The following is a 26,181-nucleotide window of genomic DNA, read 5'->3' as shown; positions in this document are numbered from 1 at the left end:
ACTGGATAAAAAATAAGAAATATTTTTTTTAGAGACTTGAGAACACGTCTAATAATAGAAGCTCTTGTAGCAAACGACGCAAATGGAAAAATCGCCTGTCCCGCCAAGACCACTCAATCAAACGTATCAATACACAGTTAAAGAGAAAACGTAAAAATACCGGCGGAACTTTCTAATAAATGAGAATAGTTTTGCTCGTAGTGGAAATATAAACGGCATTTTTGACAAAACGGTCTTAAAGTGCCGATATTTCAACCATTTGGCTTTTGCTGATGCGAAACTTATTTTAACGGGTGTTTGTTTTAAGCGTCTGTAGCGCAATTCGAAATGAACATCACCGAATTTATTAAAAGAAATTTAATTCAGGTAAACGCGAGTGGTTTTAGTGGTCGGACGGTATGGAAATTGAGTTTGAAGGATTTCTTAATTAAATTTGTCTCGTATAATTCTCGATTTTTTCCGCCGTTTTCTTTTCTTTCGAAAGTTACTTTCCTCGACTGTAATGACGAATTGCATCAGCATAACGAGTTCGCCGAGGAAAATTGTTAGTTGACCTCAAGAGTCTGTTTGTTTGGAGGAAAACTGACGACATTAATCTCAACTAATAAAAGCCGAGTTGATTCCGATGCGTTATTTCGATACCAATTTGTCCGAAAGCTTTTACCTGTGGAAATAGATGAAACTACAGATTTATAGAAGTTAAGAATATAAGCATAACATCGAATCGCAAGATGTGACATAACAAGAAACTTTTCCAACAAATACATTTCCAAGTTTGGCTCCGAACGAGATCAGTCGACATTCTATCAAATAAAATCTAGAAAAATTCGCAAACATTTAGAATATTGTGTTTCAAAGCACCTCCAACCTTCGCTTTAATCATTTCAAATGAGCCAGCAGTCGAAACAATTTAATGAAGTAAAAAGCTGCATCTTAATTCACCGCCTTTCTCTGCCAACTTTTTCTCCTTTTGCTACATTTTCTCCTTTTAATGTAAAAATATTAAAGTTTGACTTGTGCAACTCTAAATGAAATTGAGTCTGTCGCCGACTTCGTCAAAACTCTCAACTTTTAATCTTGCACCTTTTCAACGAGGGACGATTTTAACCAAATCAAAGCGTGAAAGACGGAGTTTATTTCAAGGAAAGTCGACCGGCGAATTCTGCATTTTTTTAAGGGGCAATTCTTAAGAGAAAGTCGTTAATTGAGCTGCCATAATTCAGTTGCCATAATTCAGTCAGAACATTGCCATAGTTTTAGTCATGACATTTTACGAAAAACTCAAACTTTCGACTTTTAAAAAATCAAAGAACGAGAAAAACGATTCCGAAAAGGAAATATCGAGCAAAATCGTTTTCGAACCTCCAAAATTTTGGCTCTCTGGCCACAACCCAAAATATCAAACGCCTCTAATTCAGTTATTTGTTGACGTACAAGAAAAATAAAGATATTTTTAGATTCAGCGCGAAATTCTGCGTTCGATGAGCGGCTCAAATTTCCTTAACAAATAAACAAGATATCGACCGAATTATATTTTCAGAGGGTGATTTTAGAGTCATTTTCAAGACGCTGTTTTGAGGCAAAAACTGCGTTTAGTATTATTGAATTATATATCGATCGAAAGAGCAGCTTGAGATATATTAACTAGCCAAATCTCAGACCGATCGAGCAAATATTTTACGAAAGGCGATCAAAAAGCGAAAAATTGAAAATTTTTCATCGATTGAGTCGTAAAATTTTTTTGCCCAAAAAATTAACTATTGAATTTTCGACTTTTGAGGGCTCATTCTGAAGTAGAATGAGCCAAGAAAAACGATGGCGCAAACCGTTTCTCAAAATCTACTTTAATTTCGGAGATATCGAGCTTTGAAAATTTCCCAACTCAAAATTCATATTCGAAATTTTCATCGCTCATAACTAACTCAATTATTTGTGGACCGATCTTAACAATTCACACCTTTTTGGATTCTGCGTGAAATTTTGCGTAAAATGAGCCCTAATGACTGAAGTTTCATCCAAAAATAAGCAAGAAATCGACCGAAGAAGGTTAACATAGAGGCACATATTTATTCCCTCGTTCCCCAAAAGCCATTAAATTTCGAAAGAAAAATGCGTTTGGTCTTGGAGAATGTTAATTAAATTAATCATCTGTTTTTGCGGGAATATTCCGGATCAGCGATCTTAAATATTGTGGATAAATCACTTTACTTTATGAACGAGTGGTAAAAAAATTCCGCAAGTTTTCAATTAGCCGATTAATTAAACGACGCGAAGCTTTCGGCTAATGTCCGCGTTAATTCTTTTCAGTGCTCAGCATCCGTTACTGAACCGGGAACAAAGCCTCCGCCCGCCATTGTACCGGAAGTGACGCTGACTGATGATTCCCGGCAAGCAGTTTGAAAAGAATTACGCTCAAAGAATAAGCAGATGGATGGATCTCCGATGGGTGCAATAGTGCTTCTGCAGCAGCCTTTTTGCAAGCCAGGAAAGACGATGAAATATTGTACTCTTGTATCTACGCTAATGGCGCGTTTGCCTCAGATTTATATATCGCTTCAGATTTCAAATTTAAAATCAATTTCAAATGCTTTTGTTCGAATTGTCCGGCTCGCTGTTTTGATAGGAGCGATCCATTGCGACAAAAACACCAAAAAGTTCCACAAAAAGCTTTAAATTCGAGCTTTAAATAAAAAAAAAGCGCCATCTCTCGAGTACTACCTACATATTTTTTTTATAAACTCACCGCATCGCCGGTTCTAATTGTTCTCCACACCACCACGACTTCAGTTATTACCGCCAAAACTCCAATAATTCACCACAAAAGTCAAAAACTCGCAAAAACTCAAAATTTCGCGAATTGACGGCTCGCGCCTCCTATGTGCAAAGTTTGTAACTCGACAAAACTAATAAAATTGACATAAACGCGTCGAAGCGACTGAATTTAGATAAAAAAACAACACGAAAATGAACAAATAAAAGCAACAATAAAGAAACAGACGTAGAATTAGTAACCAAAATCACTTAACCTAAGTTGGTAGCGCTGAGCGACCACCCGAACTCACCCGATCGTGTCCGAAGTAGTGATCGTCCGCGCGTTTGAAGTTTTTTGTGTTTTTCGTTTTTTGCAATTTTCGCTGGAAAACCCGCGTTCTGAGCCCCCAAAGTGGGACTCCACCCTCAAAAAACAGTTTTTGAGTGTTTGTGCTAGTTGGGAACGCATCCAACTTCATAAATTTCGCGTTAATTGGAGGTTAAGAAAGCGTTCGGGGGCGGCGTTTTGGGGGAGTTTGGAGTGTAGCACCGCCACCGGTGAACGCAAAGTGGGCTGTGTGAAAGGTGAAGTGACTTCTGTGAGGATTTATGTGAGTTTTGTGGACAAAAGTGTTGTGAATGCCATGAAGGCTTGGGCGGCCATTTTAAGACGCTTCGGCCTAAGGTGAGCTGATTTTGGAATTTTCGAGAAATTTTGGGGAAATGTGAGCATTGCGGCGATTCTGTGAGGTTTTTCATGTTTGTGGACTCCTTTAAAGCAGGCAACCAAATAAACAATCGTCAATTATTTTCACGTTTGCCAACATGTCGCCCAATTTCAATTGTTTCATGACCTACTGCCCCATCTTTCGAGTTCTACCAACGCTTTATCCGATTGAGACGTTTCGCTCTTTTACCCACCTTTAGTCACTATTGTTCGATGTAAACCTGTCTTTAGATTACATAAAAAGTGCGAAAGTTGGCCAGTTTGGTAAAAAAAATCACAGTGGGTGCCAATCTAACCTCACTTTTTTTATGAACTCACCGGTACCACTTGTTTTCCACGCCACCACGACGTCACAAATTCACCACAAAAATCAAAAACTCCCAAAAAATTTTTTTCTTGTTTGTTGATTCCTTGCGGGTATGCAACCAAACATACAATCGTTTGTCTGTTGTTTTCGCCAGCCACTGCGATCGAATGAACACTATGTATATAGAGTAGGCTTTGACCATCGCCTACTATAAATAATGGGGTGTGAAAAAAATAAGACTTAGATATATTTTTTTAAATTTATTTTTGTGAAACAGCAATATGTGAATTTATAATATTCATATAATAATTTTCTTAAAATTAGTATTTATAATAATATATTAACGAATTTAAAGAAAATTGAGGCACCTGACATAGCGGCTATCACTGTACACTCACTGCATGTGCATGTGCATAGGTAAGTACAGTGTTCTGTGGACAAACTAAACCATAGATATGCACAATATCTATTTTGATGTCGAAACAAACTCGAAAAATATACACTTTGCGTTGAGTGTTACATATACAGGTAGGTACACAATGTTGTGAAAATTGACATGTAGCGTTTTTTTAAAAATTAGAATTGACTATGTCTTAACGTTAGAATGCCTAAATATAAATAATTTTTGAACGATCCTAAAGAAACTGAATGTACATGAGACCTATGTTCACAAAGACCGACCCGAGCTAATTGCGTCTACATTTCGCCTCATCATACACATTTATAGGCGTAAGTAACTTAATTACCCCGAAAACGAATTGAAAATAAGCGTCAAAAACATTGAATATATTACAATCATACATCAAACACTTTACAAATATTACAGTAAAAAAATTATTCTAAAAATGACGATGAAGTTGCCAAGGCGGCAATAAAATGTAAATTTTATGACCAGTACCGATATGACGAGAATAAAATGATGGTGAATTATAAAAATTAATAAAAATAAAAATAACTCAACAAAGGTACGCAAAGCACCTAAATCTAACACTATTTACAACGTCGACGATATCAACACTTCGCAATGCTGCTTCATTAATTATATTAACTTTTATATTACATTATTTATCGTAATTAAATCTGGCCTTAGAATGTAAATTACAAATTTAAAAAATTCTCTTATAATCAAAAAACACAAATTGTTTTCTTTGTCTCCGGATAATTGAGCTGCCAACCTAACCGTCTCCGAATAATAAAATCCCTAACCATAACAATTGGCATCTAAGAACTTAAAACTTAAATGGCACCAGTGAAACGAGAATTGGATGCAACTTAATCAAATTGCAATGTTATTCATTTTAGACATAAAAAGCATATCTGTACAAACAATTATTAATGAGCATAACACGAGATCATTATAACAAGATTACATTGTCAACGGTTGCACAACAGATAAAACGGCGGCGGGGTGAGACTATCAACTTGAACTAGACGACTCTTTGAGGAGCTTCAGTTTGCCGGTAATCTGAAACAAAACAAATTATTAAAATCCACTCGAACCGACAAAAAATGGAGAAAAAAATCACTCACAGACCGGGCATTATTCCTACTTTACGCGCATAATCCGGGAAAAAGACCGGAAAGCACGATGGAAGCTCTATCGTAAGCTGCGATCTGGATACAATACGCGTGTCATCATAGTCGACTGAGAAAATACCGCTAATTTTATTAACGGCGGAAAAACACGCGCACACAATATTTTTTATTTACCGACGGGGCATACGGTGACGTTGAAAACTAAGTGCAACAAGTTGCTTGGTTACCGGCCGCAATCGGGTCAAGGGAGGCTCAGGTTCCTTCGGATCGGGAGGAGGAAGGAGGCCTTGGACGGATGGAAATAAGTGGGCCTTGCTTTACCGTGACGTTTTTTTTTTATAAATTCAGAGTTTTATATTAAAAAAAATCGAAAAAGTGTATTTCCAGTTCTAAAATTTTGGAATTTAGCAGACTAAATACGCATCGAAACTTCCAGAGTTACAAATGTGTACAAGGTGTTTATAAATGTTTCTAGCATCAAGGGAGGCTTTGGAATTCTTGTCATGCGCTATTTTGCCGCTTTATCTTTATAGTGAATATAACTATGTTCACAATTATTTCAAATGTCACTTACATCTACGACTTTTCAGTTATGGTTTTGTGTCAAAATTTTAGATTTTCCAGGCTTCAAACCACAACTTGAACAGTTTGTTTTCAAAACTAACTTTGTTCAATGATTGAGGTTAACTACAAATGACAGTTGAAAAATCTAAACTCACGTTTGTAAAGAGCGGCAAATTTATTTGACATTTCATAGCCACCCTTGATGCTAGAAACATTTATAAACACCTTGTATTTTGAAAAATTGGAAATTTTTAGTTCATCTGCGAAATAAAAAAATTTAAAAATTGAGTCTTTTGGTCTATACTATTCTAATTTGGGGGAATTGATAAGCAAGTCCAAATTAGTAAACTCCCCAAATCTTATTATCGAAGTGTGAAAACTCCCAGAGTTACAAATTTTTATTTTGAAAAATTGGAAATTTTTTGGTTCATCTGCAAAATAAAAAATGCTAAAAATTGAGTCTTTTGCTCTACAACAATTCTAATTTGGGGGAGTTAATAAGCAAGTCCAAAGTATTAAACTCCAAAAATTTTATTATGGCAGCATAAAAACTCCCAGAGTTACAAATTTTTATTTTGGAAAATTGGAAATTTTTAGTTCCTCTGTGAAATAAAATATTCTAAAAACTGTGTCTTTGGCTCTATACTATTCTAATTTAGGGGAGTTGATAAGCAAGTTCAAACTAGTAAACTCCCAAAATTTTATTATCGCAGGGTGAAAACTCCCAGAGTTACAAATTTTTATTTTGAAAAATTGTCAATTTCTAGTGAAATAAAAAATCTAAAAACTGTGTCCTTTGCGCGACATCATTCTAATTTGGAGGAATTGATAAACAGGTCCAAATTTAATAGTCACAGCATGAAAACTCCCAGAGTTACAATTTTTTTTTCCACTTCGTCCCAAAACAAAAAATTCTAAAAAAGCGGGTCTGCTTCTAAACACAACCGCTCTGGTATATCATCTACAGAAACAAAAGATAGTCAGTAGATTCAAAAAAAAGAGGCGAAACAGCTCTCACTCGTTTTTCTCGCTTCAAAAAGTGAGCGCGCACCGACATAATAATAATAATAATAAGTGAAATTTCCGAATTTTTTTAACTGATTCTCGCATAAATTTCCCTCCAATACCAAGCAGCGTCTGAAAATAAAACTTCCGAAATCTGCTTAATGTCAACTCCGCAGAGGACGTGTAAGATTTTCCTAAATTAAAAGCGAAATGTTTTATTTAGCAGGGTTAAAGAGAAATTAAAAACTCGCGTTTAAATTATAAGTTGCGCCCCAATCTTTTATTTATAACGGAAAATAATTTTTGTTTGTAACATGACCTAGAATTTCGGTTCTCAAACTCGAAACAGTCGATAATTATGTCAACCACGCGAGTACGATCTGTAATTATTATTAAAATAGGTTTGTTTATAACAACTCTAGGGGGATCAATACCGCGACACGCCGTAAACAAATTCGCCTCGGTTTTGAAGAATAGTTTTTTAAGGTCGTCGCTCCCGCACCTATAAAACGGGAGAGGGATGATTACTCCCCCAGTATGAAAAGTTTTTTTATCTCTTTATAGCAAAAGCGAAATGTCCCCGAGTTATCGGGAGATTTTATCGGCGCTACCTAATTCGGACCGCACATAAATTGATACAGAGCAATTGTTATTAATGACAGCCTTACTTTTTAAACGACAGTTTTATTGTGGCTTCTTAAGATAACTGTAGGCAATAATGGGTAGTTTTTCTTTCTTTTGTCGAAGCGAACTGTAGTAAAAAGTAAGGACGGTTGCCGGCCTGTCCGTGGCGCCAGTGAAGATGGCGCCGCCAGCGTCGGTTAAGGGGGTGGGAGCCGCAACCTAGTAAGTGAAAGCTCTTCGGGCAATCGGCCAGGAGCGGCCGGTGGATGCACGGCAAACAAAAACGACCACTAGCGAGATTAAAAATTGAGGGTATTTATATGTAGGGGTTGTGTCTTCCGTAAATTGGCAACACTGATTTAGAAAGTTTTGAATAATCCGAGGGAAACGGAGCGGAGCGAGCAATTGATTATTGAATGGTCTCCTCTTTGGACACGCCAAGGATTATGAATGATGACCGATCACGGAACGGCTCGTCACGTGTGCTATATATCTCAATCTACGTGCGCATCTCTATATATCAATTTATCTGTCTTTCTGGGGTTTTATGCCTTTACATTAATCTCTGTAAGTGCTTGGAGACGGCCTTCGCGCTTTATAAACTTTTCAAATATTTCCGAACAGTTCAATAACGTGCATTATGTAAATTATATTATAAATATATTCACCGCCCTCTGTTAACATTTTAATGTTATGAGCGAGCGATTTTGTATTTTTATGTGTCCTCGTAAAGTCGGCGGATACTCGAAAACTTGGCTTTAATTTTTAAATTGAAATCTGGACTTTTCAGAGACTTTCCGCGCTAAACGTAAACCAAACACAATCACACACTTTTTCCCGATTATTGATTATGCTTCAGCTGTGAAATTGAACGATGAGAGGGGAAGTCTATGCTTATAACTTCATCAACATCTTTGTGGTCTAGACATGGAAATGTTGGGGGTGTATCGAATACATCGTGACTAGTGTTATGGCCTCCGAATCATCGATTTTATTTCTTGCATCTGATATAAAATACTGTCTTTTGTGGCGAGAATTTTATTGCTTCATTCAATACTACATTCAAGTTTTTATGTGCATTCTCTTATTTATAGCACGAGGCCTACATTTTTTATGCGGCGATCGGCCCTCCGCCACTATTCGACACTAGTTCGTATTGTAATTATCTCTTCTTGAATTTGCGGATTTCGGGCTCAGCGTTTTTCTTTTCTTGAATCGAAGATTTTTAGTTTCTTGCTTCGAATCATGAGATTTTTACGTTTTCTACAAAGATCTGAAAATTTGACTTTTAAAAGTGGCGCCGTCTTGTGGCAGAACTTCAGATTTCTCAAAGATTCCAGAATTTTTAGGAAAAATCAAATTATTTTTTCAGATTTCCCACAAAATTTAACAAAAAATCCAGGATTTCACGAAAAATTCAAGTTTTTTTTCAAATTTCCCGCAAAACTTAACGTTAAAAAATGTCAAAAACTTCAAATTTCTGCAAAATTCCAAGATTGTATTGAGAATTTAACTCCTATAGATTCGACCGATCGGAGACATTTATTTTTTTAAATCAACCAATCACAACAAACTTTTCTGAAAATTTCACTAGTGAAATTTCAACGCGGAAATACCACGCGATCTGTCAGTTCGAAATTGTGGGAAATGTTTCCTCCAGTACTCGTAGTTGGTTTCGTTCGGCTTCACTCACTCGTGCAATTGATCGTCGAAAAAACTACTCGTCTGTCGGAAAAATTTGCGACAATTTCGAGCTCTCTTGTTATATTATGTTACTTATGAAAAATCAACTTTTTTTAAATTTCCCGCAAAACTTCTCGTTTAAAGTGGTGCCATCTTACAATTTGACAAAAATTTCGGGATTTCACGGAAAATTCAAGCTTTTTCTAAATTTCCCGCAAAATTTGACTTTAAACTGACGCCATCTTGTGCCAAAAACTTGAAAATTTGTCAAGAATTCCAGGATTTTGGAGAAAAAACACCTTTTTTTTCAAATTTTCCTTAAACTTTGACTTAAAAGTAGCGTCATCTTTTGGCAAAAATTAAAAATTTGTCCAAAATTCCAAACTTTCACGAAAAAAATCAAGTTAATTGTCAAATTTCCCACAAAACTTGACCAAAAAAGTCAAATTTATCGAAAATTAAAAAATTTTTCAGACAAATCGTTTTTTTTAAAACTTCCCGCCATCTTGTATTAAAAACTTCAAATTTGTCGAAAATTCCAAGATTGTGCGGAAAAAACAACTTCCTGTTTAAATTTTCAAGAAAAAAAATTACTTCAAACTGTCAAAAACTTTGACGGTAAAACAGTCAAAAATTCCAAAATTTACGTAAAAATCGAATTTCTATTTAAATTTCCCGCACAATTTGACTTAAAAGTGGCGCCATCGTATCAAATTTGTCAAAAATTCCAAGATTTTATAGAAAAAAAAGGTTCTTTTTAAATTTCCCTTAAAATTTAACTTAGCAGTGACGTCATCTTGTGTCAAAAATTTCAAATTTTTCGAAAATTGTAAGATTTTGAGGATAAATCAAGTTTATGATTAAATTCCCGCAAAAATTTGACAATAAAACTGAAAAGTGGTGCTATCGTGTGCCAAAAACTTGAAGTGTGACGAAAATTCCCGAATTTGGCGATGAAAGTGTCAAAAAACTTCAAATTTGCCCAAAATTCCAGGATTTTAAAGAAATAATCAAGTTTCTTTTTTATTTCCCCGCAAAACCTGAACGTTAAAAATGAAAAAAAATTGTTTTTCAAAGTTCCCGCAAAATTTGACTTGGCAGTGGCCGCCAGCTTGTGTCTAAAACCTAAAATTTGTCGAAAATTCCAGGATTTTACATAAAAATCAAGTTTCGTTTTCAATTTCCCGCAAAATTTGACCTTTAAAAGTGGCCCCATTTTTGTGTCACATCTTGAACTTTCAATACGTCAAAAATTCAAATTATAAGAGACTGAAGGTTTAGAATCCTGACAACACGAGAAACTTCGTTTATGAAGAAATTGAAAATATTTTCTCAGATTTTCGCAGTTTTCCGAAGGGCGTAAATTCGACTTTTTAAGAGTCCCAATAATGTAATTAATAACGCAGAAGTGCGCAAAGGCGGCAAATTTCGCCAGTCGGTAATTCAGAGTAATGGGAACAATCAGCCAATTGGAACGGTTACAACAAATGACGAACGGTCTCAGATTCTAACGACATCTTCCGGGAATTTATCGGCAGCTCTGCCAATTGTAATTGATTGCATTATACTGTTGCGCTCGCATTGCATTGAAGGTCTTCTTTAGATTGGAAGTAGTTGAGAAAAGCTTCGCTTGTTAGCGACGAAACGACGCAATCTTCAAACTATATGCAACAAACAAATCAAAACTCCGGCGCTCCGGGGCTCCGGGTTGAATTTCCACGCGAGATTTTGCTAATTTCCAAATGAATTCGAATGATTAGGACGGGGGGCAAAAAGCTTGTTTACATGGTCAAAGGCGGCGAGCCTGTGCAACAAGTTAGTTCTGTTTCAGTTCAATTCTCTGCTCGCTCCGATTTCCAGGGATGATTTTGTTGTGGCCGTATTGTTTGTATTGCTCAAGAACCATCTGGAGATGGTGGTAGCGCCGGCCAACAACTTGTTACACCGCAACACGGAAACTATAAACAACAGGCGGGTTTTAAAAAGATGCCGCTTTTACCGGTAATGACGGAACGCAATTAGGTTTTCGGTCGAGGGGAAATCCCGACGAGAGACGTATTTCGTTTCTTTTTATTCTGCGCGGGACAAACTAAGTTACGACTGGAGAGATTATAAATGCTAATGACGTTAGAAGATTTTATTGCGCATACCAAATTGTGTGCACTTCTGAGGGAGACGACGACAAAGATCAATCAATCAATTATTTCGCTACTTGCGCCAATTTGCACCTTCGGTTTTGGTAAAATACGACGATTTTGTGTACATATTTGTGAAAACAATGAAAAATGTGAAATGATTAACATCGATTTAATTACCGTGGGCATATAAACGGTGAAATAATGCTTTATTAGCCGGTAAATTAATCAGCAAATCACATAAAATGTAACGCCGAGTAAATACAATTCGTTTTTGGATGAAAACTAATAAAAAAAATGGTGGCCCGGGGAAGTCGGAGGATTTCGGAAATCTGTGGACCTCGCTTTTAGCGGTTTCTGGTTCTAACATTTTTAAATTTGGCGGATTAAATATGCGTGTTAAAAGGAGTAATGCCTGCAAGTTTCAACGAAAACGAAAAATTCTAAAAAATCGGTTTTTGGTTATAACATTTTGAAATTTGGCGGACTAAATAAGCGTTTCAAAAGGAGTAATGCCTGCAAGTTTCATTTTGATATTCCGAAAATTAGCGAAAATACGAAATTTAATGTGGAATATTGGAAATTTTCACTTTGTCGTAGTAACAGTAGTAGTAACAAAGTAGTAACAAAATTTTATTCTTGTATTTCTAAAATTACGAAAGTTAGGAACTTTTGAAAGCAAGCACTGAAAAATAACCGAATAACCCGTCGGGAACCTCCTATTTTTGCAGGAGACAGTCAATAGATTCAAACAATTGGAGTAAAAATTCCGGCGTTTTTGTCGCTTCAAAAAGTGAGCACGCACCAACAAAATTTAGTTTAGTTTAACTTGAATTTTAGAACGGGTGTCATAATAATAGTCTGAAAATGAGCGAAGTAACTAGAATTTATAATTTTTCCTCTTTAACCTTTACACTGCTCGGCCCGGAAAAATCCGCAAAATAATATTTCGCTCAAACTGCTCCGAACGTATATATTCGCATTGATTAAGAAGTGGTCAACTGCTCAAAACATAATTTTTTGAAGACGCAAATATGGTTATCTACCTCTTAGGAATACACAGTCACAATAGCTTTAATTTTTTTAAATACATTTTTTTTACCGTTCCTTGCTCAGAACGTATATATCCGTCTACGACTAAAATTCATTTGAAATCTATTCCATGCATTTTTTTATCCACGCAGTTTAAAAGTAGGTCCGAACTAAGGGCCAGGTAATATCACCATAATAATCAGCTCTCATCTCAATGTTACCTTGTTTAATATTTATATTGACGTTGTGGAAAATTAAAATCTCTATGAACATTTTTAAAACTAGTTAATCGGACAAGTGCTCAAGACGTTAATAGACGCCAAGGCAAAACAGCGATCAACTGCTCGGAACGTATATTGTCGCAGAAGCTGACAATCCGCGCACAGTTACAAAATTTTCCAAAAAACATTGCGCAGTGAAAAGGTTAAAAATGCGTTCGCATCCATTTCAATGAAAATCTGTCAGTTTTCCACCGTATAAATAATGTTTCTGCAATTTTTCCCTCATGTCCCGCAGATCGCGTACGTTTTTAATGATTTTCTTTCTCGCGATTATGAAAACGGCGAAAGATTTCGCCTTGTCGTTTTCATTAAATATGCACCGAAATTCCCCCTGAAAAAGCCGTCCTCTACTGAACTCGATAAGCTAAGAGCATTAATTTTCCCGACTTCCTAAACTCTGTCATAAGAATTTCAAAGAAACTTTTTCGCTTCTTAGAGGTTACGACTTGTCCTAGACGAGCGGTAATCAAATTTCTATCTGGGAAAATTGAATATAAAATTTAAAGAGCTGACAATTTCGGGCCTCTTGATAAGTTGACAAGTACCCGGGGAAGGCGCATAATTGAGCAGTAAAATGTGTGGCGGCGTTAAAGTTACACGCGTGCGACGGAAATTATTAAAATTTGACACTCGCCGGCCTGACTCGCTTAATTCACGGTGGCGGCGGCGGCGGCAATTGTTAATCGGGGGACCTCCGAAAAATTGCAACCGCGATGACAAGCCTCGCCGGGGACCGATGATGAATGCGCCGTCTCCAAGTCACCGCCGACGATTTGTTTAATGCATATCTAACCGAGATTAATGCGGCTGGGGTGCAACATCCGATTGTTCGAATAGAAAACTCGCCTAGTGTGAAGAGCTGTCGCGCTATAATTCTTCCGGTTGTACCTGCCAAAAGTAATACATTGCGTCCGACTGGAGACAAATAAATGTCAAGGTAAAAGGGCTTAACACACGCGGCTTATCAGTGATAAGGATTTGTAGATCTGTTTTATTACATGTTCGGAAAACTTATAATTCCTGATAAGAGAGATCAAACATTCAAGTCGTTGACCCAATATCAAGTCTAGTGGGCTGTGATTTACAGCGTCGTACCACTTTTTTTCGGCTTTTTAGAATTTTTTGTTTTGGGACAAAATAAAAGTTTCCAATATTTGCTAATTTGTGTTGGGTCGTGCTCACTTTTTGAAGCGAGAAAAACGCCGAAATTTTGTCGCTAGCAAACCAGTTTTTGTCAAGATCCAACGCTTGATTCTGGAGAAATCAGCTCGAATGGGCAAAGAATATGCAAAATTCGACAGAAAAACGCCTAAATTTGGACCAACATGGCGATTTCTGCTATAGATAGACTGTTTTTGAGACTGAAATCGCAGAGTAGAGGTGCAAATACAACAAAGTGTGAGCTTTTATGAAGTTTCAACGGTTAATTCTGGAGAAGTCAGTAGAAATATGAAAAAAAACTCGTTAAAAAATCACCTAAATTTTAACCAAAAATTGTCGATTATCCTTATAAACAAACTGAATTTGCAACCTAGCGATCGAAAACCGTAAAACAATAAATTTCCATCAAGACCCATCGGCTGATTCTGGAGAAATCGGCCGTTAAAATTCACCGTTTCGTAATCACATGTGCAGATTAATGACCGGAAATTGGGGTGCATACGTAGAGCCCTTGTGAACTACGCAATCGATAGTTGTAAAGTCGTAAGCCGCTCATGTTTAATTTATAATGTTTGACAATGTTTTGATTGATCCATTGAGTCGAGGTTAACCGAGTGTAAGACTGCAAATTACCATCGTGTTTACTATGTCTCGGCCAGGCGCTACGCTAAAACTTTGAAAATAATTAAAATTAGCTGCGGCCGTCATGAATGGCTCGATCTTTCAATCAGCGGCGGTCGCGCGTTCTTTTTCTTCTTTGATTGATTTGCTCGTGTTAAAAAATACCTCGTCGATTGTTCATTTATCAAGTTTAATTAACGTTCTGTTTATTCACGCTTGGCTCGCTTCGCGCGCAAGAAGAGTGGAGTTTAGCTCACCAAGACTGCGTTCGTTAATGCACCCACGACGGCGTCGTCACCGTCGTCGAATATGGTGGAGGCGCGCTGGGCTGCGAGTTGCTGATCCCCGAAATGGTCTCTGGCGGTGGGACAGTCTGTTGCTGGTTGGGGAAGTTGAAGTCCAGACTCCCTTCCATGCTCAATTCGTGCTTGATCAGTTCTTCGACGTTGCAGTCAAATCCTCCTTGGAACGACTCCACGTTGATGTTTAAATCGTCTAGTACGGTGCTACTGTTTAACGCGCCCATCAGCTGCCCCATCATAGTGGAGGGCGTGCCCTGGGCCGGTTGTGGGGTTAGAGGAGGACTGTTCGACGACGGCCTCGGCATCGTGCTTCGGTTTATCAAATATTGACTGTTGTGGGAGTCCGGAGACGGCTCCGAATGGGGGTACGAAGGCGACATGCCTGCTGGAGACATGCTCTGAAAGAAGCGCCGAATAGAACAACCGACTTCAAAACAGTAAGGTGCTCACCTCTACTTTACACTGGACTTGCATACAGGAACACGAATGCGGACGATGGATGGGGCACTGCGAGAGGCCGTACGGCGAGGTGGCGTGTAACGAGTTGATCTCTCTGCGGCCGGGGAATTGTTCGTAGGGGGCGGTGTATGGAGGTGGCGGCTGCTGTGGCGTCTGCCCGTTGATGTACCTGCAAAGACACTCGTTGAACACCACCAAAAGAACCGGGCGACACAATCAAGCGGGGCAGTATACTTATTTGTTGATGCGCACTATGTTCGCAAACTCGGTTATTTGTTGTCGGATTGGGATTTCGAGAACGGATTTGGAATCCTCGCGAAATTCTGCGTCGAGTGAGCCGAAAATATGCGAGAAATTGGCCAAGAACATATTGCGCATCAACAAATCAAAGTTGCAGAAGGTCACCCCAGGTGACGGCGTCATTTGCCTTTTTTGCCCTATAATTTTGAGATGGCACAGTTAACCAGAAGGCACGAAGTGGTAACTTCCTTAAATTTCATCACAATATCCTTACAAATTCCAAAATTGCAGGCTATAATTATGGACTCTATCAACTTTTAAGTTTTCTAAAAAAAAATAAATCCAAAAATTGTATTTTTTGCTTTAGAATTTTGAAATTTTGTAGCGTCAATACGAAGGTCCCAAGTAGTAATTTCCGTAAATTTTATTGCAATATTGCTAAAACTTCTAAAATTACAGGCTATAATAAAAAAGAACTGAATTTTTTGGCACCCTCTAAAATCAAAAATTTTCGAAATTTGTCGATTTTGGTCTATAATTTTAAGATCTGGCACAGTTAACCAGAAGGCCCGAAGAGGTCACCTCCCCAAATTTCATCACAATATTCGTAAAAATTCCAAAATTACAGGCTATAATACGACCTCTTCCAACTTTTCAGTTCATTCTGAAAAGAAAAATTTCTAAAAATTGTATTTTTTTCTCTAGAGTTTTGAAATTTTGTAGCGTCAATAGGAAGGCCCCAAGTAGTAATTTCCGTAAATTTCATTGCAATATTGCAAAAACTTTCAAAATTACAGACTATAATAGAAAATAATTGAATTTTTTGGCTTCCTCTAAAAAAAAAAATTCCAAAATTTGTCATTTTTGCTCTAAAATTTTGAGATTTTTCACAGTTAATCAGAAGACCCTAAGTAGTAACTTCCGTAAATTTCATTGTTATATTCCTAAAACTTCAAAAATTACAGGCTGTAATAGAAAATCTAGAATTTTTTGGCTGCCTTAAAAATGAAAAATTTTCAAAATTTGTTTTTTCTGGTCTATAATTTTAAAATTTGGCACCCTTAATCAGAAGGCCCGAAGTGATAACCTCCCTAAATTTCATCACAAAATTTTAAAAAGTCCAAAATTACGGGTTATAATTAACTCTTCCAACTTTTCAGTTCATTAAAATTGTATTTTTTGCTCTAGAATTTTGAAAATTTGTACAATTAATACGAAGGTCCCAAGTAGTAATTTCCGTAAATTTTATTGCAATATTGCTAAAACTTCTAAAATTACAGGCTATAATAGAAAAGAACTGAATTTTTTGGCACCCTCTAAAATCAAAAATTTTCAAAATTTGTCAATTTTGCTCTATAATTTTAAGATTTGGCACAGTTAACCAGAAGGCCCGAAGAGGTCACCTCCCCAAATTTCATCACAATATTCGTAAAAATTCCAAAATTACAGGCTATAATACGACCTCTTCCAACTTTTCAGTTCATTCTGAAAAGAAAAATTTCTAAAAATTGTATTTTTTTCTCCACAGTTTTGAAATTTTGTAGCGTCAATAAAAAGGCCCCAAGTAGTAATTTCCGTAAATTTTATTGCAATATTGCTAAAACTTCTAAAATTACAGGCTATAATAGAAAAGAACTGAATTTTTTGGCACCCTCTAAAATCAAAAATTTTCGAAATTTGTCGATTTTGCTCTATAATTTTAAGATTTGGCACAGTTAACCAGAAGGCCCGAAGAGGTCACCTCCCCAAATTTCATCACAATATTCGTAAAAATTCCAAAATTACAGGCTATAATACGACCTCTTCCAACTTTTCAGTTCATTCTGAAAAGAAAAATTTCTAAAAATTGTATTTATTTCTCTACAGTTTTGAAATTTTGTAGCGTCAATAGGAAGGCCCCAAGTAGTAATTTCCGTAAATTTCATTGCAATATTACTAAAAATTCTAAAATCACAGGCTATAATAGAAAATAACTGAATTTTTTGGCACCCTTTAAAATTAAAAATTTCCAAAATTTGTCGTTTTTGCTTTACAAGTGGGATTTCGGGACCGGATTTGGAATGTTCGCGAAATTCTGCGTCGAATGAGCCCTGATAATAAGCGAGAAATCGGCTAAGAACATAGTTCGCATCAACAAATCAAAGCAGCAGAAGCTCACCCCAGATAGGCGTCCGGTTGGAGTTTCATGCCCTGCTCGAGGTTGCCCGCCAGCTGGTCGGGCGAGTAGTTGCCGGGCATTTCCGGGCTGTAGTTCGCCGAATTGAACTGTGTGGACGAACTCCAGTCGGGTTCGACCCCCACGACTGCCGGTATCGGCGACAATCGACCACAAGAGGACGTGTTTGAGGAAGCTCGAGGTCTGAAGTCTGGGCTAAGTTGGAAGCCGGCGCCACTAAGAGAACGAAAAAGAGTTTTTTAATCGCAGATCGTAATGAGAATTCGCCGAGATAACAAAGCAATTAACGGAAGTGACTGTGCACCTACCTGTGGATGGGCGATTCCGGGAAGAGGTCGAGGCTCTCCGAAACGGACGAACTGGGACTAGGGGTGGTGTCGGGGAGGGCGCCGTTCCTCATCAGTTCCACCTTCTTCTTTACGCGGCCGCGGCGCTTTTCGAATTTACTAGTTTCCATTGAGGCGGCTCTTCGGCGGACGGACTTCCCCGGTTTGGCGTCGGGGTTGATCATCCACCAGGAGGACTTGCCGGTGCCTTCGTTCTGCACGCGCATGAAGCGGTTGTGCAGCGACAGGTTGTGGCGGATGGAGTTCTGCAAGGAAGAAGCGATTCGGTTAAGCCTCCGCGGACGTAATGTTTGAATTATGAATATCTGAAGAGAACGTTTATGGCCCACCTGCGGCCATTAGGTCCTCACTTTTATCCGAACTGATTTATGTCGCCCGCCGGTCGCTAACGAGACAGTTCACCTAAGATAGCAGCGGCGGTGATATACGGACGCAGGCGTCGCGGCGCCTCGAAGGAAAATCCAAAATGTTAAGTCAAGTGCGTTTGACCGTGCGGGCGTCGCGGCGCCCAGGTAACCCCACATATGATTATGCAAATGGCGGAGCGCTTTATATTCAGATCTTCGCAGTAAAACTCCACTGGGATGCTCGAATTAAATCCGCAAACTTCCAACTGATACCAATCAAAGTTAAGTTGTACTTTTATGCGTCCATAACTCAGTATGGGAGAATATATAACATTTAAATGTCCCCACAGTTCGAATATGAATCGGTTCAAAATTCGGGACGTCGTAAAAGCGGGCGATAATAAGAAACGAGGTGGAAGGTAATAAATGAAAATGGCCGGAGTAGCAATCAAAGTTTTATAAGCTACTTTATTGACGGCGGACCACAAAATGAAATAATATTTTATAACAAATTAATTTTTTTTTTTTTGGGACGGCGACCGGGACCAATTTTCGTCCCTTTTCGGCCTGAGACAATATACCCCAAGTCCCCAAGGCAGTAATTTCCGTAACTTTCATTGCAATATTGCAAAAACTTTCAAAATTACAGACTATAATAGAAAATAATTGATTTTTTCGCTTCCTCTAAAATTTTTGCTCTACAATTTTGAGATTTTTCACAGTTAATCAGAAGACCCTAAGTAGTAACTTCCGTAAATTTCATTGTTATATTCCTAAAACTTCAAAAATTACAGGCTATAATAGAAAATCTAGAATTTTTTGGCTGCCTAAAAAATGAAAAATTTTCAAAATTTGTCTTTTCTGGTGTATAATTTTAAAATTTGGCACCCTTAATCAGAAGGCCCGAAGTGATAACCTCCCTAAATTTCATCACAAAATTTTAAAAAGTCCAAAATTACAGGTTATCATTAACTCTTCCAACTTTTCAATTCATTAAAATTGTATTTTTTGCTCTAGAATTTTGAAAATTTGTACAATTAATACGAAGGCTCCAAGTAGTAATTTCCGTAAATTTCGTTGCTATATTGCTAAAATTTTAAAAATTACAGGCTATAATAGAAAATAATTGAATTTATTTGATCAAAAAATTACAAAATTTGTCTTTTTTGCGCTATTATTTTAGGATTTGGCACAGTTAATTACAAGGCCCTTAGTGGTAACCTCCCTTAATTTCATTACAAGACCTTTACAAATTTCAAAACTACAGGCTATAATATGAACTCTTACAACTTTTCAGTTTATCAGAAAAAGAATCCAAAAAATTGCATTTTTTGCTCAACAATTTTGAGATTTGGAGTTAATTAGAAAGCCTGTAGTAATAACTTCCTTAAATTTCATCACAATATTCTTAAAACTGTAAAAGTTACAGGCTATAATAGAAAATAATAATAGTGTTAAAAAAGAAAAGAATTTTCGCATGTATAATTGGTTGCCTACATGATCAAGTTCGAAATTCGCTAATCCGCCTCTTTTCTGTTCTCGATGGCATTATTCATTAGACGCTCGCCCACTCCTCCAAGTAATTAATATAATACTGTGTAAGTAGCTAAAATTGTAAGAATCCACATAGATTAATGAATAATTCATTAAGGCTTTTGACGTACAATGCAAGAACAGAATGTATGAGGGGGGTGATTAATTTCCAACGCGTATGTCGGGATTAAAAGATCAAGTAAGCAGTCAGGGGCAGGCGCCTCGACTTTCAGGCGTCGCCTAGGCGTCTGTTCGCCACCCCTTCGCACCTCCCGCTCCCAAACTCGCACCTTGAACCGGGCGCCAACTGTCAACTATTCACCGAACATTGCTGTTTCAATTTTTTTGGCGCAAAAGGAATCTACCGCAGCGACATAGCTGAGCAACTATTCCCTCCTAATTACTCGGGGAAATTCGTCCCGTTCTTTCTCCAAAACAAGATGAATTATTCCACGGAGAATGTATGCAGATTACAGGTGACCGATTACAGTCACTTATCTGTAATCTACCGGTGATCTACTCGTAGCCTCGACATCAAAAGAGCGCGTGAATAATTCGGAGAGAGCAATTACTTTGAAGTTGTTACGAACGAGCGCGGAAAACTCTCGACTTGTACTTTATCAACTATTTAGCTTTCGCGTGCACGAAAATCAAATGTGATTACGCACGTATCTGTAGGATTTTTTCGAGATTTTTCGTCCCTGGAACGTACGTCCTGGCCTAACACGGCACTTGTGGGTGTTCCTTAATTCCAAACGCCCACAAATTGACGACCGAATGCAGCTAATTTGTCTTTCTTAATGAAAAAGAGGTCAAACAAAATTTGTTGGACAGTCGGCAGCAAAAATTTTTATTTGTATACTTTAATTTGTTGACGCGCGCTATGTTTTTTTACACAGCCGTGGATTTCTTCGGCTGATTTCTCACTTTTTTGTTGTCGGGCGGGGATTTTGAGGCCGGATTTAGAATCTGGGCGAAATTCTGCGTAAAATGAGCCCTAATATCGCGAATTTTCTTGAAAAATAAGCGAGATATCGACGGGAGAAGTTTAAAAGTTTTAATTTTCGGGAAATTTAGGAACGAATTCTTAACTAGAAAATTGCGAAATTGGTGGCAAAAACCGTTTCTTTTTATTTGTCGGACTTAGTCGAGATATTTCGCTTTGAATTTGGATTCAGCGTAAAATTCTGCGATAAATGAGCACCAATAGTTCAAATTTTGGTACGAAAATAAGCGAAATATCGAGGTTTATACGAGAAACGCTTCTAAATCAGTTATTTATTGACATACGTGAAAATATCGCCCAGTTTTGGATTCTTCGTGAAATTCTGCGCCAAATGAGCACGAATAGTTAAAGATTGCTCCATAAATTAGCGAGAAAATGACTGAAGAAGGTTTAGATAGTCTAGAAATTAAACAAGAAATTTTGTCCCGTCAGCGATCCAGTCGACGTAGATCAGAGGCTACTTAATAATTTCTGAAAAGTATTTTGAGATTATGTAAAACAAGTAGATGAAAATCGGTGAAAATAACTTAAGTTTGGTCCGAAAATAAGCGAGAAATCTATCGAATTACAGTTTAAAAAATTTGACTCTTTGACAATTATCCAAAATTTTAATCTGCCACAACCTAATTATTTGTAGACGTACCGAATAAAATAAAATAAAATGGATTCAGCGTAAAATTCTGCGTTACATGAGCACAAATAACTCAAGCTTCATCCAAAAGTAAATCCACGGCTGTGTAAAAAAACATAGTGCGAATTAACAAATTATCACAAATATTAAGTTTTTAGTGAGTGTACTACACCTCGTTGCGAGCTCGTTTTTTTGCCCCTGACTGTACAACTGGTAAAATATGACCGATGATCGAAAAATAAAGCGAATTTATCGGACTTCCACCGGTTATTTTTGTGTCAACATATTTATTAGCCGAGAGCAAGGAATGCGTCGTGGGCGGAATTCTAAAACAATTAGTTTATTTTTATCGGGCCGAATAAAATATTCCCAGTTTCGTTAAAAGCCCTTCATGAAGATGACGGCCTCGTTGCTGAAACACGTGTCGTGGTAGCGAATTTAATAGACATCATCCACCGGACGAAAAACTCGTCCGAGACGTTTTGATTCATTACTCGTGTCAGAAAAAAAAAATGCCGTCTCATTTATGCATCCAATTATATAAGGAAATTTTTTGGACTTTTTGATCGCCCACTTTACCCTTTCGCTCGCCAAGGTCGTAGGATTTTTACCTGTGTTGTCATTGTGGCCGGTACGGATTATGAATGCAGTGGCGTCCGTTTTCTGCACGGCGTCTTGGCGGGGGTGAAAGTAATTCCAAGAGAATAAGAGGGATAGCGAGTTGAATTGGGGCACATTATAACTCCACATGAGAGCGCTGTTGCTAAAGGGGACTTGCAGTTCGATACCGAAACCTTGGGGTTAACATGAGTAAAGGGCCATTCCTAGACAGAACTGCGACGCTGTGTCTTCTTATTATAACTCCGGGAGCATAAAGCAATAGAGGATTTTTGTTCGTACGGAACAAGCTAGAAAATTGTGGATGGAGCCATTTCCGAGGCTCCATATCTGACATTGGTTATCGGATTAATTCAATAGATATAATGTTGCTCCTTCTGCGGAAACGAAATTAGCTGGGGATCTTCCAGCCAGCAGTTTATACAGATTGATCTGAGAATTCTTTATTGAGTGGGCTGCCACCTTCGGAACGTGTGTCGAAACTTGATCGAATTGCAGTGCATTGCACTTGTCTACCAGCATCGCATGCTGCAACTACCGGCCTCTACGTCAATTACACATTTCACTAACCACTATTACATCTATTTAACCTCTTTAATTGATCTCAATTAGTGATATCTTGTTTGATGCGCTCCTACAAATAATTCACTTCTTGTTTGCAAGTCCGGGACTCGGATTCCGCATTTTATATGTTGATAGTAAAGTGCCTGCTCGTATTTTTAATGAAAATTTAATTTGCCCGCACGTCACTGCGTGATTAAAATTTAACGCCACCGACAGGGACAGTGAATAGGACAAATGATTAAACAATTGTTACTAGATAACATTACCCATTTAGCGGAGCATTAGCGCCAAAATTCCATTTTTTTTTTTTTTTGTTAGTGCGTGCTCACTTTTTCGCGCGAGCAAAACGCCGAAAATCCACCGTTTTGTTTTTGCCAGTGGCACATTTTCTCGGCGATATTTCAGCCGAAAACATCAAAAAAGATTAGCACAAAAGCATCAAAGCAGCTTTGTAAATCCGTAGCTAGTCGAAAGATCATTCTTTTCAAATTTTTGCATTTACTTTTGCATGAAAAGATGTAGATAGCGAAAAGGAAACCTCAAGCAATATCGTTATCATCGGGAGGAGAATATTGTCAGGACTTGTCCATATTTCTATCTGTTTGTAACCACAACGACACCGAAATACTTTCAAGGTTTTGAGAAACTTTTATCATCGACAATCAAGACCGCTTCCTTCCGCAAACATGTGTGAGGGAACCTGTGGTCACTATTGTCAGTCGCGACGAAAATAAACAAATCTGAGTCAATTCGACTCGTTATTATATCTACATCTGCATGTTTTCTTCGGACAAGAACGTTGTTAATTCGGAAGGAAGATGTTCGACGAGTATCATTAGAAGATGGAGGAGTTACCACAGCAAAAACACGAGTTTATCGATTACAAAGGGGGCATCATTGGACTTGTCAGACTCGTGCATTTATGACTGATGAGGTCAAAACACGGCGGGTGACAGTCGCGAAGGGACTGCCGCACCTCGCTTCCGCTATTCATTTCACACACGGTAAATTAGACAATTGTTTCCATTTTTTTAACAAACGAGCTGTAGTAAACTCTCAGCGGGTAGTAATGATAAAACAAATTTGTTGTTAAATAGTCAAACTAGTGATATTAGTTAATGCGCACTATGTTTTTTTACACGGCCGTGAATATCATCGGTAGATTTCTCGCTTGTTTTGGAGCAAACTTGAGTTATTTGTGCTCATTTGACGCAGAATTTGAAGCAAAATCCTAAACTGTCTTGATTTTTTCGGTATGTCAATAAATAAGAGTTCTGAGGGATTCAAATTTTGCCACAGGGACAAATTTTTCCAAATGTAATTTGGTCGATTTCCCATTTTCGCAATTAAAAGTGCCAAAACTCCACGGCCGTGTAAAAGAACATAGTGCACATTAACAAAGTTCATTTCTTTTGCCGCCGCGTGTACCAACCAATAAAAAACAACAAATTTCCACAAAAGTCGGACAGAATTCCGTTTAAATGTGCAGCAGGTATTTAGTCAAAATCGATTGATACATGCAACATGAATATTTCACCTGATTAACGATTATTATTGTTTATTTTATTTTTTTGGTGATGTTTGTCGATGTTGGCAGGCCTGTTATTGTAGCGAAAGAAAAACAGAGCTGTGGACAGTGGTGCCAACACACCGGGAAATTTTCAGTGTCATTATAAGTAGTTGGCGATGATTAATTTAAAATATGAAGTATTCGCTTGAATGGATGTTTGCGCGAAATTTCGTCGCGTAACTAGCGTTCCAAGACCATTTATAAATTCGCATTACAATATGATTATGAAGAAATTCCCTGTTAGAGCGAGCTGATGTACAAAAAGTGACGAGACAAAATTGATGCTTTTTGGATTATTGTAATTTGCACCTACTCCACGAAATATAAGACGGCGGGAGAAAAGAACAGTATTTCCTTTTGATGGCAAAAATAATTAATAACTTCGGGATGGAGAAGAGGAGAGCTCGCTAATCGATGTTGGTACAATCGCCAGTGATTAATGACGGGCGATTCTCCTCGACGTGTTTTATATCCGCGTCTTACACCCCTCGATACCGTAATCTGACCGTGGATATTAGATATTAGCATCCTCAACACGTGACGCCGCTTTTAATTTCGATGCCGGGCCCGCAAAAACGCGATGTGCCGGAGCGCCATCCTGTTGGAGCCGGCGAGTTATCAGTTCCTTCATCCAGGCGCAGTTTTATTTTTATGGGGGAAAGTTGGGAAGAACACAGGATAGTTTGGGTGTATTTTACTGCTATCGTCGTTTCGGCGATCGGGACGCCGCCGCATAAACTGCTTTATTAAGAGCAGGTAGTTTGGCTTTCTCCGGATTAGGCATGGCCCCGGAGATCGCGACTGTCAGAAAGAGAAGGGTTGGTGTTACGTCGTTCGGAAGGGAAGAAAAATGATCCATTAATCTGAAACCTAAAGTCTGTGTGGCGCCTTCGCAGCCTTTTGTTCACCATCAGACTGCTACAGGCGCCGAACGGGGCAGAGACGCCCCCACGAGGTGAGATCCAGGTTAAGGACGAGACACGCAGCTAATTATGACGTCTGGGCGATCCGGAATATGCATGCTTTTGATTGGAGTTTAATTAACGGGAATTTACTAATGTCCCAATAACATAACTTTCGTTCGTATAATGATACTATAAGTGTCAAGATAAATGGGCTTTGTGAGTGCGTTGCGAGGCGCCCCGCTGGGAAAATTGTGAAATGCGTTGCATTCGTAACTGGGATTACCCTGAGAAACGTTTAAATTCGGTCTTAAAAGGGCGTTTAGGTCTTTTTTACTAATTTCTGTTAGTCCGTGCTCACTTTTTGAAGCGAGAAAAACGCCGATATTTTTGACGTTTTAGTTCGATGTTTGTGTCGCTAATTTTGGGAATATTTGAATGAAACTTGGAGGCCTTACTACTTTTAGTACGCGGATTTAGTCTGTCAAATTTCAAAATTTTAGAACCAGAAACTGATTCTTCAGAATTTTTTATTTTAGGATGAAGTGAAAATTTTCAATATTTTGAATTAAATTTCGTAATTTTGCTAATTCTGGTGGTATTAGAATGAAACTTGGAAGAATTACTCCTTTTAACACGTGTATTTAATCTGGCAAATTTCAAGGTTTTAGCAGCGAAAACTGATTTTTTAAAATTTTTGTTTTAGGACGAAATAAAAATGTCACATATTCTACATTAAATTTCGTATTTTCGCTAATTTACGGAGTATTAGAATGAAACTTCGAGACAATACTACTTTTAGCACGCGGATTTAGTCCGCCAAGTTTCAAAATTTTAGAACCAGACACCGATTTTTTAGAATTTTTTGTTTTAGAACGATGTGAAAATTTCCTATATTTTAGATTAAATTTCGTATTTTCCCTAATTTTTGGAATATTAGAATGAAACTGTGAGACATTACTCCTCTTAATACGTGTATTTAGTGTGCTAAATTTCAAAATTGTAAAACCAGAATCCGATTTTTTAAAATTTTTTGTTTGAGGTCGAAGTGAAATTTTC

General features: G+C 37.7%; 1 protein-coding gene across 1 annotated transcript in view; it reads right to left on the bottom strand.

The window, feature by feature from the left end:
* Positions 1-4,030: 4,030 nt before the first annotated feature.
* foxo (forkhead box, sub-group O) overlaps positions 4,031-26,181 on the bottom strand; it is a 68,303-nt gene continuing 46,152 nt past the window's right edge. The window contains exons 2-6 of the mRNA XM_088038446.1: positions 17,913-18,196; positions 17,587-17,820; positions 15,180-15,357; positions 14,685-15,127; positions 4,031-5,250 (exon numbers count right to left, since the gene is read on the bottom strand). Coding sequence (XP_087894572.1) covers positions 14,699-15,127; positions 15,180-15,357; positions 17,587-17,820; positions 17,913-18,196 — 1,125 coding nt within the window. The 3' untranslated portion in view covers positions 4,031-5,250; positions 14,685-14,698. The remainder of the gene's footprint in view (positions 5,251-14,684; positions 15,128-15,179; positions 15,358-17,586; positions 17,821-17,912; positions 18,197-26,181) is intronic.

The sequence above is a fragment of the Gnatocerus cornutus genome, chromosome 6, assembly GCF_029298725.1.
Source record: "Gnatocerus cornutus isolate USDA-ARS CGAHR chromosome 6, icGnaCorn1.1, whole genome shotgun sequence".
In the NCBI taxonomy this organism is placed as follows: domain Eukaryota; kingdom Metazoa; phylum Arthropoda; class Insecta; order Coleoptera; family Tenebrionidae; genus Gnatocerus; species Gnatocerus cornutus.
This window is presented reverse-complemented; position numbering and strand designations above follow the sequence as displayed.